The sequence below is a fragment of the Dermacentor andersoni genome, chromosome 7, assembly GCF_023375885.2.
Source record: "Dermacentor andersoni chromosome 7, qqDerAnde1_hic_scaffold, whole genome shotgun sequence".
NCBI classification, from domain to species: domain Eukaryota; kingdom Metazoa; phylum Arthropoda; class Arachnida; order Ixodida; family Ixodidae; genus Dermacentor; species Dermacentor andersoni.
Window position 1 is genome coordinate 126856289 of NC_092820.1, and position 16089 is coordinate 126872377.

The 16089-nt window shown below is 47.7% G+C and overlaps 1 protein-coding gene across 3 annotated transcripts in view; it reads right to left on the minus strand.

The window, feature by feature from the left end:
• Window positions 1–16089, minus strand: part of LOC129385538 (uncharacterized) — a 139981-nt gene that overhangs the window by 112807 nt on the left and 11085 nt on the right. Inside the window, exon 3 of one of the 3 annotated variants that reach the window (XM_072289331.1) lies at window positions 9818–10010. The exons of the other annotated variants lie outside the window; for them this stretch is intronic. Coding sequence (XP_072145432.1) covers window positions 9818–10010 — 193 coding nt within the window. The remainder of the gene's footprint in view (window positions 1–9817; window positions 10011–16089) is intronic. 3 annotated transcript variants of the gene reach the window in all.

A 16089-nucleotide genomic window follows, 5' to 3' on the forward strand; every position in this document is an offset into this window, starting at 1 on the left:
CCTGCGTAGCATATCGTCTGTGATAGTGAACTTCACGCAACACCCCTCTCTGGAGGCCAACGTTTTGCGAATTCGTGCAATGGAATCCAAAGTTTTCAGCGACATCTTGTTCCTGTACTTCGTCTTAACACACGTGACCTGACTGAAGACTCGCTCCACCACTGCATTCGACACTGGGCAAGAAAGACATGCCAGTGCATACAATGCAAAATCCTGGTAGGGTTTTTTTCCCCATGGCATTTTTAAACTTGAAAATTCTAGCCCAGAATGTTGCAGAATCCTCAGGAAGTTTCCCGTCGAAGACTGCCTGCGCAACAGGTTTTTGTGACAGCGAAACGAGCGGAGCGTCAGCACGTGTGACGGCTTGCCACTTGACGCATTGCCGGTGGCCCGGCGTTGCTCTTCCCGTGCTTCCCACGGTAAATTCATTCCTCCACTAGAACAGCCGGTGCCGCCTATTGAAACGACTTATAACTATACGTGCGTTGAAACCTAGCGCTAGCCCCATCACACGCTAGCACAAACCTTAGCTACAGTAAGCTTTATATAGTTCACTGTACCCTAGCAGTAGCACAGCAACACAGGGATTTCATGAGGAATAAACAAATACAAATATAGGCCTTAGAATCGCGGTGGCCGCAGGCGCTACCTAATGTTAAATGTTTGGATGAGCAGCGCAGGTAGACGGTAATTTCGGTAGAGTGGTTTTCCCCAGATATCCCCAGATTTTGTCTGGTGTAGTAGTTTGTTGGCCTGGCCACCAGGAGCTCTACATTTTCACCAGATTTCCGAAATCTGGTGGCCAATTTCACCAGATGGCAACGCTGCCAACAGACCTCTTTAACTTCGATATAAGTCACTAAGAATGCGGAACCCGATATGTGACATTAAGTATTTACGCGCTCTTCAATAATTCTCTTTCACGCCAGCTTGGATAACTCGATGTGTGCCTTTGGGTATGCGTAGCATTTCAGTGAACATCGTTGACGACTACCTGGGTCCCTGGGGTGTGATTCGAGGAGTATGCGTGAGCTCTTCAATGAGACTTCTTTATATGTCAGCTTGGGACACTGCGTGTGGGCCACTGGCTGTTTGCAGCTCTTCAACGAACCTCTTTGTGGGCGACTTGGGTAACTGTGCGCCACTTCGCATGGCAAAACGCTGTCCAGTGGCAAGAACGTCGTATGAAATTTCTCCACTGCTTTAACGTAATCGAACCCGCATCACATCAATTCAAATAAACTTTTCTGAATAGTCATTGGCACAGACTACAGGCACGCACTTCGTGTCAGTACGGGTATGTACTGACAGTACGCACGGGCAAGTCAGGATAATGTGGTTCCATACACACCTCATACACAACGCACCTCTACGATAGCAGCACGGTCTGTCACTTCATTGCTTCAGTGCGAATTGTATTAATCTCAACAATATTCCTTGCGAAATGAGCTCTGCCTGAATTTTCGGTTCGTGAAACAATTTTATTGCGCACTATAATGGCAAGATTGTGAGCCATGGCAAAAGCCAGAACACTTGAGGGCGCGAATTTTTATACTGCGAATCAATAACGCAGCTGCAATAATAAGTATATTTTAACCTGTGACAAATGTATCGGTAGGTTACCCTCAGTATTCTTGCTGTCATTGATGTTCTCAGCCTTGAAGTAGATCAGTATATCAAGAGAGATTTTGATCATAACAAGACGTTGTCTCGTTACATAAAAAAGTAGCCTACAACACTTCCATCACGTCATTACAAAATATAATTTCGTTACAGTCCTGGCAACCTTTGCTACATTACACAGATATTCTAAATACAACTAGCTAGCACAGCTTCATCTGTATGTCCATTACAAGCCTTTTGATGCTGTTCGCATTCACTAAGAATTGCTTTTCTAGTTTTTCGTCCGTCATATTCTCTCTTGCCAAGACTCCACCAGTGGCACTGTTAATTTCCCTAGTGTACACGAGGTATTGTTGTGTTGTAACATAATGGAAGCTTGTGCACAACGTTGTGGTTACTGAGTGCCAAGATGCAGAAAATTAGGTCCTCTAAGAAGCATAGCTCTGTATTTTTGCCGCCTTTCGGTGAATGCGCTCCCAATGTACGGGCACTGACAAGCTCAAATAATTGTCTGTAGCTGACTTCCTCGTATCGAGGTCCCAAGTGGCTGTCACTATAGAGCCGCTGCTCGACAGTTCAGGCGGCCTGCCAACTTATGGTGGTGGTTTATGATGAACGAATTTCTGAGCGCACGGCTTTTAATCGTGTCGGAACATGGCCATCCGTGAACCTGGGGGGTGGCACTGACGCACTCCTTCGTCAATGGTCCCCGCCAAATTCAAGTACGCAAAGCTGCGTATCCTATAACAACCACAATTTGTTGGTATAATAGAGCGTTACGAGCATTTTATTACTCACAAAAATGTAATTGAATTAGCGGGATAATTGCTCAGTAAAGACAGTAAGTGATCAGTCACAACAATAACAGAAACGTAATTGTTCATGTACTTGAGCTTGTGTAATTCGTTACATGCAAGCCTGATAGAAAGCTATTCGCTACAGTAATAACGTTTGACATGTGCCGCATTAGCACATCACAGCTGAACCCCATGGAGCCGTATGTCTGGCACGTATAAGCTCGTGCGCACAAGTCTGTAAGCACACGGAGACAGAAGTGCTGACGAAGAGTGGCCAACAGTGCACGTAACCTTTCTATAATACTTAGCCGAACTGATTTTTTCTAACTTGCTTCATGGTGGGGATCTGTACCGCTTTCATCGCAAAAGTGAGCTGATGTCAGTATGTACTTGTCGTCAGGAAAATAAACCCACGCCGTCATATCTGCGCCTGAAAGAAACATTATTTCAAGTTAGGAGGTTGTTAGCAGACCTTCTTATGGAGGTGAGAAAACCGTCATGCTTATTCACCACATGAAGGGACGCTAAAGATAGTCACTGTACTTCATCTATTCTGGCCATATCCTTAGAAAGCTATCCCAGTACGTGTGCTACTATTGGCCGGACAACGCATTTCAAGAGTAGTAACGTGTAACCGAAAATCCAGGAAGATTGCCTATGAGTGTGGATGAAAATGCGCTTTAATCGATTTCAATGTATGTTCATTCAGATCAATAGCATTCGAGATAGTTCATGTGTGAACATGCGTTTGTGAAGCAGCACGCGTGCTGTGGGGCGCTCACTTCGAAACACACTTCAGTTGTGAAAGTCATGGCCAGTCAAACAAAAACAAATTTAGCACATCCGATCGAAATTTATGTCTGTCTTGGCCGTTGCTACATAAAAACAACCATACAAGCTCTTCAGAAGCTCTACAATTTGGGCTTGTACATTTAAGGGTTTCTTGAACTATAGACACATCAAGGCTTATCTCACTTTGCAGTTTAAACCGGATCACTGTCTCGCACACTGCGCAAGTCTGGTTATTGCCATCGAGGTTAGTTGCGATACCACAATGGTTCACAACATCAAGGCGACTTCAAGGCAAAACTACCTTTGCGAATCCTGCCGTATATTTTTTTTTATTCTGGCTTCTGGCTGGGTGGGTGCTGATGTTGATTTGCGGCCCAAAAGCTAGCAAGCCGAGCAGCACTGCAGCCTTTACAGCCCATGTAGTCTCCGTGGCTGCTGGCGTCATTCACTAGAGAGTTACCTAGTGGAAGCATAGTTCGCCCTCAGTTACTCATTGAAAGCATACTCAGACCCATATTACTCACGTCGTGCCTGGGTAAGGCGGCGGAACACGCCGTTCAGAACAGAATCTCCGATTCCTCAAAAACAAGGTACTGTTGCCACGCACCCTCATCGGATTTAGGCCCGGTCTATCAACTCAAGACACCATGATTTTTATCAAGCACGAAATCATTGATGACCCCATTAGAAACGCCAATGCCATTCTCCGGTTGGACCTCGAGAACGCGTTCAATAACCTGTCTCGCCAATACATTGTGGACACCATTTCCGAACTCAACCTCGGAGCTTGATTCCATGCGTACGTCAAGTCATTCTTGGATAACAGGACGGCTACGCTCCAATTGGGCGACCTCTCCACAGAGGCACTCTCGCTGGGGAGTAGGGGCAACCCCCAAGGCTCGGTCATCTCCCCTATGCTTTTCAACCTTGCCATGGCTTGACTTGCTGAGAAACTCGGACAGATCCACGGGCTCGAGCACACCATATACGCAGATGACATCACCATGTGGGTCTCCAGTGGAACCCCGGGCATGGTGCAGGATATCTTGCAAAAAGCAGTGAACACCGTTGAAGAATTTCTAATTCCCACAGGACTCAGATGCTCGCCTACCAAGTCGGAGCTGCTCGTACGCAGACCCAACCGCAGGCCATACTCTTTAGACCAATTATAGTCAGGGAATTACCGTACGAACCAATTGGGGACACGCCATACCGTGCGTCGACAAATTCAGAGTCCTGGGTATGATCGTAGAGACTAAAGACGTCAAAGCGTCTACGGTTCAGAAGCTCATCAACAAGAGCAACAACGCTATCAAGCTCATCAGAAGAATTGCCAGTAGACAGAGGGGCCTCAAGGAACATAATCTCATCAAACTCATACACGCGTTCGTCACCTGTCACTTCACAAATGTTGCGGCAATGCTCAATTGGTCACGATCCGAAAGAGACAGACTTAGTGCCCAAATCATAGAGGTCACTATGCAAGCCCTCGTCATTCCGATCAGCACCACCAACGAGAAGCTGGGGCATCTGGGCATGCAAACCACCCTGGATGAAATTGCCGAAGACCAGCAGCGCGCCCAGCTTGCTGGGCTTTCGACGACCCCTCCGGGACGCACGATCCTAGGAAAGCTAGGCTTTGTTCAAGCAAACACAGAAAAATACTTTGCGGACCTCCCAGGGCTATCTGCGCCAAGATCACGGTCCGACCTATACCCAGAAACGTACACCCCGAAAACAACAGGGGCCGACGACAAGCGCGAGGACAATTCCTCCTTAGCCAAGCCTTGACGAACCGCGAACGCTCAGCTTTCGTGGACGCGGCGGCATACGCGGGAAACAAAGCTTTCGCAGTGGTGGTTGTGGACGGCCGCGGATCCAGAAGACATGCAGTCACGGTATTTGCAAGGAAGCCTTAACAGGCCGAACAGGTTGCGATCTCTGTTGCGCCCACCGACGACAATCTTTCCCATATCTACAGCGACTCCATAGCCGCTATCAGAGCTTTCCAGAAGGGCATGGTCTGCACACAGGCTCTCAGAATAGTCACAAAGAAAGAGATTAAGAACCACGTCATATACTGGTTTCCCGCACACTTAGGGCCCAAGATCGGCGACGTCCCCAACCTTAGCGAGGCGGCACACGAGGCTTCGCGCGCGCTTACAGACCGCACGGCTTCACCCTACCACTTGGAGAACAAGGACGCCCCCACTACATACAATGTAATCACTAAACACTGCTACCTACAGCATAGAGAGTATAGCACGCCTCACCGCATGCTCACTCAGAATGGTAGACACATACCCCACGCAAAACAGACTACACCATTAAATGCCTGAGCTCTACGACAAGTCTTATTGCACCAATTGCAATACATCCCTTAACGTCTATCATTCACTCTGGCCGTGCTCGCAAGCTCACATCAACTCCGAACCGTACAACCGCAAGTTTGAAAAAGCGATCCGGAGCGAAGAATTCGCTCCCCAATTCTGGGCAGTCCCGCAGATCCACGACGCCACCAGGAAACTCAACCACCCGGTTCCGTCGTGGGAGACGCCCACTCCATGAGAACCCAAAGCTCTCGTGGCCTGTGGAACCTTGAATAAAATTGATTTCCTTCCTTTGTACTCAGTGACGAAACAAACGATACACAAATATCACCACCGCAACAAGCATACGTTATCAAGAGCACAATTTATTCCATAAAGAAAACCTTTGAAGCGTTTTTATGGGTATTTTCCCTAATTATTAAATCACATTCGCTAGTATACTTCTATGTAACTTCTAAGTACGTTTTTTTCTATAAGATTGCCACGCGCTGATAAGGATGATGATGATGATGATGATTTCTGTACTATGGCAGGTACCCACAACGGGGCATTGGCAGTGCAATGGCTGGTAGGTTCAAAATAAGCAAAAAATATTAAAACCTACCTGGCAGTGTAAGGGCTCTCATGTTGAGTAGTACGAGTGCGCTAGAAGAAAGGCGCGCACGCCAGGTTACTTTCTTCTTTCTATTTCTTACGTTAGAGACGCCGAAATGAAATGTGTGAATTTATAGCATTTTTGTTAACCGCTTCACCAAAGCCTTTGCCTCAGATTCTAAAGTCGTCGTTGGATCTGCAGCCACCCCTTCCCTTCCCCAATTCTTATTAAGCAATCAGAAGAGCAAACTAAATGCTGCAGCCCATATTACCAAACGTAAGCGTATATGTTTACCGTGTTTATACTCACCAAAAATAGCTTTCTTTTTACTCTGGAAATATATCTTATGGGAACACTTTCTCAACAAAAAAATCCCACAAAAACAGTTTTATAACTTTCTTCTCTTTAATTAACGTGAATACCTCTCTTTCGCTCTCTCGGCCGTTTACGTGGTCATCGGCGGAGAGACATCCGCCACCGAGGTAAGGGCGCCGATGAAATGGCGTGCGCCCTACCTGAAGCTATAGTTTACAACTCATTTCGCCGCTCTTCGCCGCCTATTATAGCTCTTTGCAAAGCGTCTGCTGTGGTGCGAGAGTGTAGGTGCCCCTCAAGGCATACAGAAACGTTTTGCGATAGACTACTAGCAAGATTGTCAACCGCGGCGCTATTCTCGACACCACGAGCTACCTTGTGAGCTTACCAAAACGAGACCTTACGTGAACACAAGAGATTTCTTACCTGGCAAGAATGTTTGAATGGGTATTCATTTTTGCTGTTGTACAATACGCGATAGTATGCGTCCTGACTTGCTACGCTGCGGGCGTGACATTACAGTGCTGTTTGCGACCTTTCTGTGTCTGTAGTTGGGGTATGATTGGCTCAGTCTCCGGATGAAAGGCGAACGAAGGTAAACCAGTACCCAAACTTGCATTTTGGACATGAAAGAAACGTTATTAGACGGTGATCACGCGTGACCGTCGATTTCGTCACTTACGCAGCAAATGTTCAGTTGCGGCAAGTGCAACGAGGCTGCACCGAACTTGACGGCTGTTATGACTTGGGTTACCAGGCGCTCTGACGCTTCCTTCTGCACAAACTGCCAAATCCAGTGGCCTGAAGAAGCTCCAAATTGTTCCCTCACTTGCTCCACACTCAGTGACACATATTTCTTCAACACCTATACTTCGTCCTTCTTGGTTCAAGCCGCTTGGCGAACCGCCCCTTCCAGTGCGTGAACATGGTCGAACCGCCAAGCTGTGTTAGTTACACCTACTGCTACGCCATGCAACTGAAACTTCGCAGGTAGTCTGTATTGTAAATGTTTTAACGCCGCAGCGTTAAGGAGCTGGTGTCGCAGACAATCCGGTGTCGTCGGCGTCGGCGGCGTTGGCCATGAGCGAGAAATGGCGGAAGGCAATTCATAAATAAAAACAACTTGCAAGATGGGCTGGGTGGGAATCGAACCACGGTCTCCGGAGTGCGAGACGGAGACGCGACCACTCAGCCATGAGTCCGATGCTTCAAAGCGGAACAAAAGCGCCTCTAGTGAAGGCGGTGTTGCCTTAGAAACGTGCCGTAGAAAGTTATACTGTGGTGTATATCGGTAATTATGAGCATATAAATTACAGAAGTCGCAGTTAAACGCGTAGCGAAGTACGTTTCTGCTACATTTCTTCTGCGATTGGCTCGCACTCGGAGCGATCTTGCGGCAAACACAGAAGACCCCCTCCTCGTAATGTACGGCGCTGCCCCTCAGGTGGCTCGCCCCTCGCCCGCGCGACGCGGCTCCTCTTTCGGCTCACACCGCGATTTCTAGGTGCAGCGTCCGATGCGGGACGCCTCTGAAGTTATCGCTGCGCCGTGGCGCGTCTGGTCGGAAACCGTCCCCTGCGATGTGTGCCAGGCTGCTGGCGAAGAGTCATACGTCTGCGTGGTGCTCCCAAGCGAGATAGAGGACGATTCCATCGAGGCGTCAGCCCCATGATCGCGTCCGCCTTCATGGCGCGTCACGGCCCGGCTGTCCGTGCCGATCACGACGTTTGGCTCGCCGCGTAGATAGTTTCTCCCCCGAGACACCGAGTTCTTTGGTTCGTTCCGCTGTGTGACTCAAGAGAGCATGCCGAGCGAATGAGTGGGCGGTGCGAACGGGCTGTGATAACGCTATCGCGTTCCACTCTTGAAGGCGAAGCTTAAGCGTCCTCCACTTTTTGAAGACACAGCGGGCTGCGCGCGGGCTCGCCACCGTCCGGTCTAGCATGCCCACACCCTCCTAACACGCTCGACGAAATACGGCGCTCTTCCTCCAAGCTTTCCTTCCTTTCGTGCGCAGGATATAGCCGCGATTGTCTTAAAAATGGCGCAAAGATATGAGCTCTGCCATTCTCTAAATACTACTGCCACTAAGGTTAAATTTAGCGATCATAGGGGAGCGCTATATCTAAGTTGTGTGCCTTTTAATTGTGTGTTGGTCAAATAAAGCGTTTGTTCCGCGATCGCAATGACGAATGTTCCCATGAAATAAAGCTATGAGTGGGTTGAAATACCACCTTCGTAAAAAATTACTTACCTCATCTTGATAGCGTTATTTTTTGGGGCCACTGTTTCAAATCGTCTAGTCGTATAGGACACGCATATTCAAGCAAGCGACTTAAGTAACGGGCTTCTGAAACTCTTATTGCAACTGCTCGAAAGAAATACCTCCTCTGGAAAACGTGCTATGATGTTGCAAATATTTGTTTCCTAACATGCGCGCATCAGCCCCTTTTATTATTCATCTGGAAATTTATTTACTACAACAAGGTGGTTGTATTCAGATCGAGCTCTCGCACTCAATTTTTTCTTCAGAAAAAATTCTAGCCAATTCTGATACGGGAAGCGTCAGTCCCGAAAGCGGCCAATGTAAAAAAGGCAGGGTCAAAACGGCAAGCTAGGTTTGCGAGTATGGCCGCAGGCCTTTTTTCCCTATTGGACCATGAAAGGTGCTCATGAACTTATTTTATTCTATTAGCGCGAGAGCCTGGTTGGGTTAATACATACTGGGAGATGGCAATAAAAAGAAAGGGCGTGGTAACTTGTTGCACATAACTAATTAATGGCAAAGTACAAAAGCAAAGAACGCGATTATAGGGAAATGTATCTGTTAAATGTGCACTACTCTTTACAGCAACATTTCGGCCACGATTACACAAGGCTTCGTAAAAAAAAAAGCGTTAATTGCTCTCACAATCAGAAGAGCTAGGGTCGCTCAGCAGAGTGGGAAACCACTAACTAGTGACATATTAAAGGTCAATCTACTTTACAAAGAAAAAAAGTTATTTATACTAGATGAGCGGAATGAAGGCTCTGGCCTTTTGAAATTAGATGATAGAGGGATAAATAGCATGTCGCGATTGCCTTGCTGCTGTACAAAACCAATGAGTTACTCTAATATACACAATATTCACGCAAGTTCTCTCTGCATGCTACTAACAAATGTGTTGGGACAAAAAACACAGTCGAGCTCGAACAGTTTTAGGAGGCACAGATGATTACACCGTAGTTGCACTGTTGCTCCATTAAAAAGATTTCGTTGATGTCTAAAAGCCCCTACATCGCGCTGCTGCAGCTCTTCCCAACTAACTGTCAAAACTGCTGTAACTCTATGCTCTTTGGGGTCATGGGCAAGGTGACAAACTCACCCAAATTTGGCGAGCACTATCGTTTCTGCATTTCAGCGCCAGTGAGAAATATTCGTCCTTTTTTACGTGGACTTTCTTGTGAAAGCTATAGGAAGGACTGTACGCGCTGTATGACTTGTTAAAATAGCGAGGATCTCCATGTAGCAGTTCCGTGCGGGCATATGCGCCTTTATGCGTAGTTCCTATTATAAACCTGCAAAATGCAAACGTAAAGACAGATTATGAGTGTCATGAAACAGGACATCAAGGTTTGTTGCGCAAAAAATAATTGGAAAGAAGCAGAGATGGGCAGTCCATCTCTTTCTTTTTCTTGGCCGCTTATGTGTATTCTGATATCTTGTTGATGCGCTTCGCATTGCGCGTGCAGCCCACCGTAAATTGTGCTACAGCGGTGGCCCTTCCACCATCTACACTCTAAGATGTCCACGTGTGTTTAAACTTGGGAGCGTTACCCAACGCCACTCAGGCCATCGCGGCGAATGTGGACTACGCTTCAGACCAATCACCCCACGTAGTTAGTGAACATTCATGAGCAGGCACCTCACCAATAAATCATTGTTTGCTGCCTGAAGGATCAAACCTCCTGGAACCGAGACCCTAACGAACGAGAAGAATTGAGGAGGGGGACTGAGTGGTCCGATTACCGTTATTGAAAACCACATGAAGCCAGCAGATAATGAGGCAAGCTGGCATTGTCGCAGCGACGTCGCACTGATATCGTCGATGCTTGCTTCGTTGTTCTCCTACATCTACCTTATTTTCGGCGCGTCCTCTATTGTCGGTATGTGTTGCGTTTAATGCTTATCTTCCCTGTTGTTACGTATGCCTTCTTTGTAGAGTTGACGTTGATCTCACGAGTCAGACAACGAAGAATGGCACTACAAAAATTGCCACCTTGTCCATAAAGGTCCTAGTTTCGCCCGAAAGGCCAAGTACCATTTGCGATAGCGTATTATTAGATAGCTATACGAAGTAAGTCTAGTAGTTTTATCGGGCTCATAAACTTGTAAACCTTCGCTTACTATGTTAACACTGATATAATGTTTAAGCGGCCACTGAGCGAGGACGCAGAAACAGACACACACAGGCAGCGCTGTCTCTCTGTCTGTTTCTTTGTACGTCCTGGAGCAGTCGCGTTTGAACATTCCATCATGGATTGAAACCAACTAGACTATCATCGTGTTTTAACTAAATTAACAAGCACAGTGTCACGCGCGCATAGGTAAGCATGAACACATCTCGCTCGATGAGCGCGGAAACTCACTGTCAATCTGCTGGAGTGATGAATCCTGGCAGCAGCAGCGATCGAATTTACCTTCGTGCATCTCTTGCTTCAACGCGAACGAAACGTAGAAACCACTGCGCGTAAGAAGCTACCGCCACTACGCGCACTCTGCAAGCATCGCAGATCACTACTTTCAAGATGAGGCCAGCGCGGGCGCGCACATTGGCCACGTCGCATGTCGCTTTGCAGATAGGCCACACGCATGGACGCGCCGTTAGCAGCCACAGCCGCAGAAAGATTCCCCCTTCCCCCCTCTCACCCCCGTGCCTCGCTCGCGCCAGGAGAGGACGCGCTTCCGGCCTGCCTTCCTCGCTCGTACACGCTAGAATAAGCGACGTTTCCTTCGCGCTATTTCAATCGCACATACAGCATATGGCACGCAACGACAATATTAGATTTTAGATTTTCTACGAAGGCTCACTGCGACGCCGACAACGACGGGGGAAATGCGCCTGGTGTGTCCATCTAATCGTTATCGCAATAAAAAATTTCTATGCTGTCCAAAAATAGGTCGCAGCTTCGCCCGAAAGGCGGAGCATCGATTGCTAGACCAAACTAGGGGAGACCTATATGAACTAAGTATAGCAGAATTATTCGCCCTATATACTTGTAAACATACACATGCTAAATATATAACAATCACGGTGTCACGTGGGAACTACATTTCAGTTGATGACCGCGGAGACTCGCTGTCAAAACGCTGGAGTAAGGAAACGCGGCAGCAGCAGCGAGTGAATTGATCTTCGTGTTGCATCTCGCATCAACTAAAACTAAGCCGCGAAAACACGCGCGGCGCACTCTGTCCCCTTCGAAGATAGCTTTCAAAATACAGCGGTCCATGCGTGCACGCGCGGCCATCTGGAATAGAAGCGCCCCCCACCCTACCCTCCCTGGGGGACTTGCGCGCGACGGAAGACGGCGCGTTTCCTCCCGGCCTTCGTTCTGTGAGTACGCGAGATGCAGCGACGATCGCCAGATCATCCTCGTACGTGAAGGGAAACTTGGGCGGCTTCGTGAAAATTCATGTTTCGAAAAGTAACAGCGCTACACATACAAGGACACAGGCCAACATTATACTGGCACTGACTGACGACTGAAATTTATTTCCACTATCACTGTTTATTTATACTGGCAGGGGTTTCCACTGTCATGCAGGAAGGTTTATGTGGGCCACACAGGTCGCTGTGTGAACATTAGTTTAAAGGAGAACTTGTCATCCTTAAACGGTACGGGGAGTTTGTACTTGCCTTTGCAATGTGGAGAGTGTGGATGCCGACCGATAGCGGATGAAACTGTTGGTTTCTTCCGGCATAAGAATAAAACCAGGAGAAAGCTTATGGAGGCGTTCCATATTGATAGGGAATGGAAAAGGTGTCTTAGTGAGCTGTCTGTCGCACTAGGAATAAAGGGTAGAGATATTTGCAAGAAACCCTATGACGGTAGATTGTGGTAAGGTTCAATAGGGATGTCTTTTTTGCCTTTGTTTGTTCTTTTCTTTAATGGGGACTGTTGTATCCCACTTAATTACTGCTGGTGAATTCCACGTCTGGTTCGACATGTCAGCAGGATGGCTCCTGCTGAGCAGGTGCAGTCGAATTAGCTGTTGCACTGTCGGTCCATGTTTATAAATATGACTTTCATATAAATAAAGTTCAGTTGTGAGTCAGCCGCAATGCCGATTTCTTCTTTGCCTGTGTCCTTGCTTGTGTAGCGTTGTAAGTTTTCGAAACATGAATCACTCTCGTACGCTTCCGCTAGCTCATTCAGCATACGGGGCACGGCGACGATGTTATCGCCCATGTATTTGATACGGACTCTGGTGAAGTGTCCATTTAGTTGCTATCGTTATAATAATAAAATATTTGACCTCCTCAGTATTCCTCATATTGGCCTCCGAAGCGCCAGCACCAACGCCACTGCTGTCAGAGGCTGTATGGAGAGCAAAGCTTTGTACTACAAGTCTCCAACTCTTATTATGCAAATAAAAAGGTGATTACCATGCTTGACTCCCAAATGTCCACGGCTCCAATCCTATAGCACCGAATCCTAGTGGAGCCAGGTGGAAAATGGTTTCGTTCTTCTGCACGCTGTGCCGATGGCGCAACCCTTTATGAACGATCGTTGTCAGAGTAAAGGGGGCGCAATCTCCACCACTGGAAAAGCTGGCGCCTCTGTAGGCATGACCTGGTATGAGGGATCACGTGGACACAGTGGCCACGTCGGCTGCTTCAGAAGAACACAAGCGAGCTGAAAGCGAAATCATAAAGTCCCACCTGCCCTGCGGTTCTGATTAAGTGGGAAGGTTTCCCGGCTGGGATGTTTTGCCGACAGCACTTGAAAGCACTATATTAGGTGAGGTGGGTGAGGTGGGTCTTCTCCGCAAGAAAAATGAAACTCCGACAAAGCCGGTTATCGTGATGATGAAAAAAAGTAGAAAGGATCCGATTCTCTTCATTGGCTGATGGTGGCGACTGTTATCCGCATCTCGAGCAGTTCTGATTAGCGGCGGGTCCAGTGGTCGTCGCTGTTTTCTTCGGGAGCCAAGTGATTTCGTCAGATCCTGCCGTCGAGCTCCTGACCTTCAGGTTTTCTTTCCTTTGTCCTTCCCTTTATGTCTGGTCGTGGAATAAAAGGATTGACCCTGTTTCGGAGAAGAGGGGTTTTATTTCGACATGGGGATGCCCGCTTGAACGCTTCTCACTCTTGACACGGCCTCAATTAGCCCTTGCGGTCTTGCGGTTTCTTACATCTTCTCGGGGAGCCTGTGGAAGCATTAGTGCATTCGTCAGGCTCTGTCGTCTACATATGGCCTCACACCCTTCGGTGTGTCTTCGTCCATCTCTATGTTTTAGCTCGTGGAATAACAGGGGTGATGCTGTTTCGGAGATGAGGACAATTGTATTGACACGGGACGCCCAGTTGAACGCTTCTCACAATTGACAGGTTGATGGTCAGGCTTACCGTGACAGCCTTTTCATGGACGAGGCAAACAATCTACTTATGGCAACGTACGCCTGAATGTCTCTCACGACAGCTCATTCATAACAGCCCACCTACCGACACAGGAGGTCTCAAATGGGCTGCAGTATCCAAGAACCTCGAAAAGACCGGTATACCTCGTGCCTCTGCTTTGTTTCGCCGACCGTTCCAAGGCCTGCCTGGTGACAGCTTCCGGAAGTAAACCACGCCAAGCCCAAGACACAACAAACCGTGAGAATCCAGCAAACCACGAGAAGTGCCAAGTTCGCACGTTCTTCACATAAAACCTTATCAGAATCGTACCTACAGCCCTTGTTCGAGATTTCTGAAAACTACCAACGGAGAAAACCAGAATTCAGTGAGCATTGCAAGCAGCCTGATGCCTAACATTTTTGTGTTTCCTTTTTGAGTAAGCCACGGTTGTCGAGAGATTGATTGAAACCCGGTAATAACGGCGTTACATATAAATTCACAACAGAAAAACAAAACGCCTTTCAAGAAAAGGAAAGAACTAAAAAGAACTTTTTTATAACAAACACTAACTTGTGGATGCGCCTATTTCGACAAGTATTGCCTCTTAATGCGCCCTCGATTAGATCGCTGTTAGAAGGCCTTCGAGTCTCGCCGAATGCAAGGGCCCCAAGCATACGTTGCAACTCCCTCTGTCGTCATATGCCACATTGTTTGCTCGCGGCTTGTTTTTTCGTCCCTGAAGAGGAGGTCGTAAACACGAGAGAATTGCCAGCCTCCTTTTCCCCTCACTCTCGTGGCGCATTCTACTGCAGTCACAGTCTGACTGGTCCTGTTCGGACTCGCATACCTCCGCCCGGTTGAACCTTTCAGCCGCACCCCTATACGAGGAGACGCGTTCTGATTTGTTGCTAGGTGACGCCTTCGTTTTTTCACCCATCACAACGATCCCTTCGAAGTTCTGCGTGATGGCCCTTTCCCTTATTTTATGGGCTGGGCTGCGGCGGCGTTTTCTATTCTTCGCTGAGCGGAATAATTGGCTTGCTTGATCTTGTGCTGTTTAACCAATTTTTGTCATGCTAGGCGGTCGCCTCATGCACCTCCGGAGTTCCCTAGAGTACGGTTCCTGTCCTGCTGGACAGCCCTGGTATTCTACTGTCCTTTTCACGGTTCCTGAAAGTCGCTCAAGTGCGGTGGTACGAGAGAGTTTTTCAGCGCCTCCTTGAACCTTTTGGGGCTGTTTAAAATGGTCTCGTCTCCGCAAGAAACGTCCTTCAGTAGAAACGTCTGCTAGCCCTTCCTGCCATTGTCTCACTGACCCGGATTCCTCCTCGCTAGCGCTTTTTTCACGGATTTCGCTAGCAATGTGCTGTGCTTCCTGAGTGTGTTTTTCACGAGGATAGTTTTTGGCTTCGTTGCCGTGACTTATCTCCGCCCCGGTTTCTTGACTCTTGTGACGCGTAACAGCTTGGACCGTATGGTTTTTAAAACTCAGGCCCTTTTTCTTTAACACCATTTCCGAGTGATTTGAAAATAAGTAGGGATAGTGCTTCGGCAGATTTGGCGATACTGCTGCTTCAGTCGGCAGTAGTCCAGACGGCCCTTCAATCTTTATTTTGGCTATGGGCAAGCAAACGCTATTCTTCTATTTCAGAAACTTGAGTTGGTGAGTATGCGGCGATGTGTGCGTAAGTGCAATTTTTCAACGAATATATTTCTTGCCAACATGGGTTACATTGCACGATGTGTAACTGGACTTGCACCAGTGTTCGAAGATACTCTGACTCTGGCTTGGAGCACTGGTCATGTGCCATTCGCTCTGTGCTGACCTTCTATGAGCCTTTTTGAAGCCAACTTGGGTCACTGGGTATGTAATACTAGATGTGCGCCGCTCTTCAATAGACTTAGTTGATTGGGACTTGGATAACTGCGTATACGCCACCCTGAAAAGATGAAAAACATCCCTTAAATTTCTCCTATGCCGAGTGGAATCAAACCCACTGCACAAGAGATCCTGAACCACTGCAACCCGATGCAT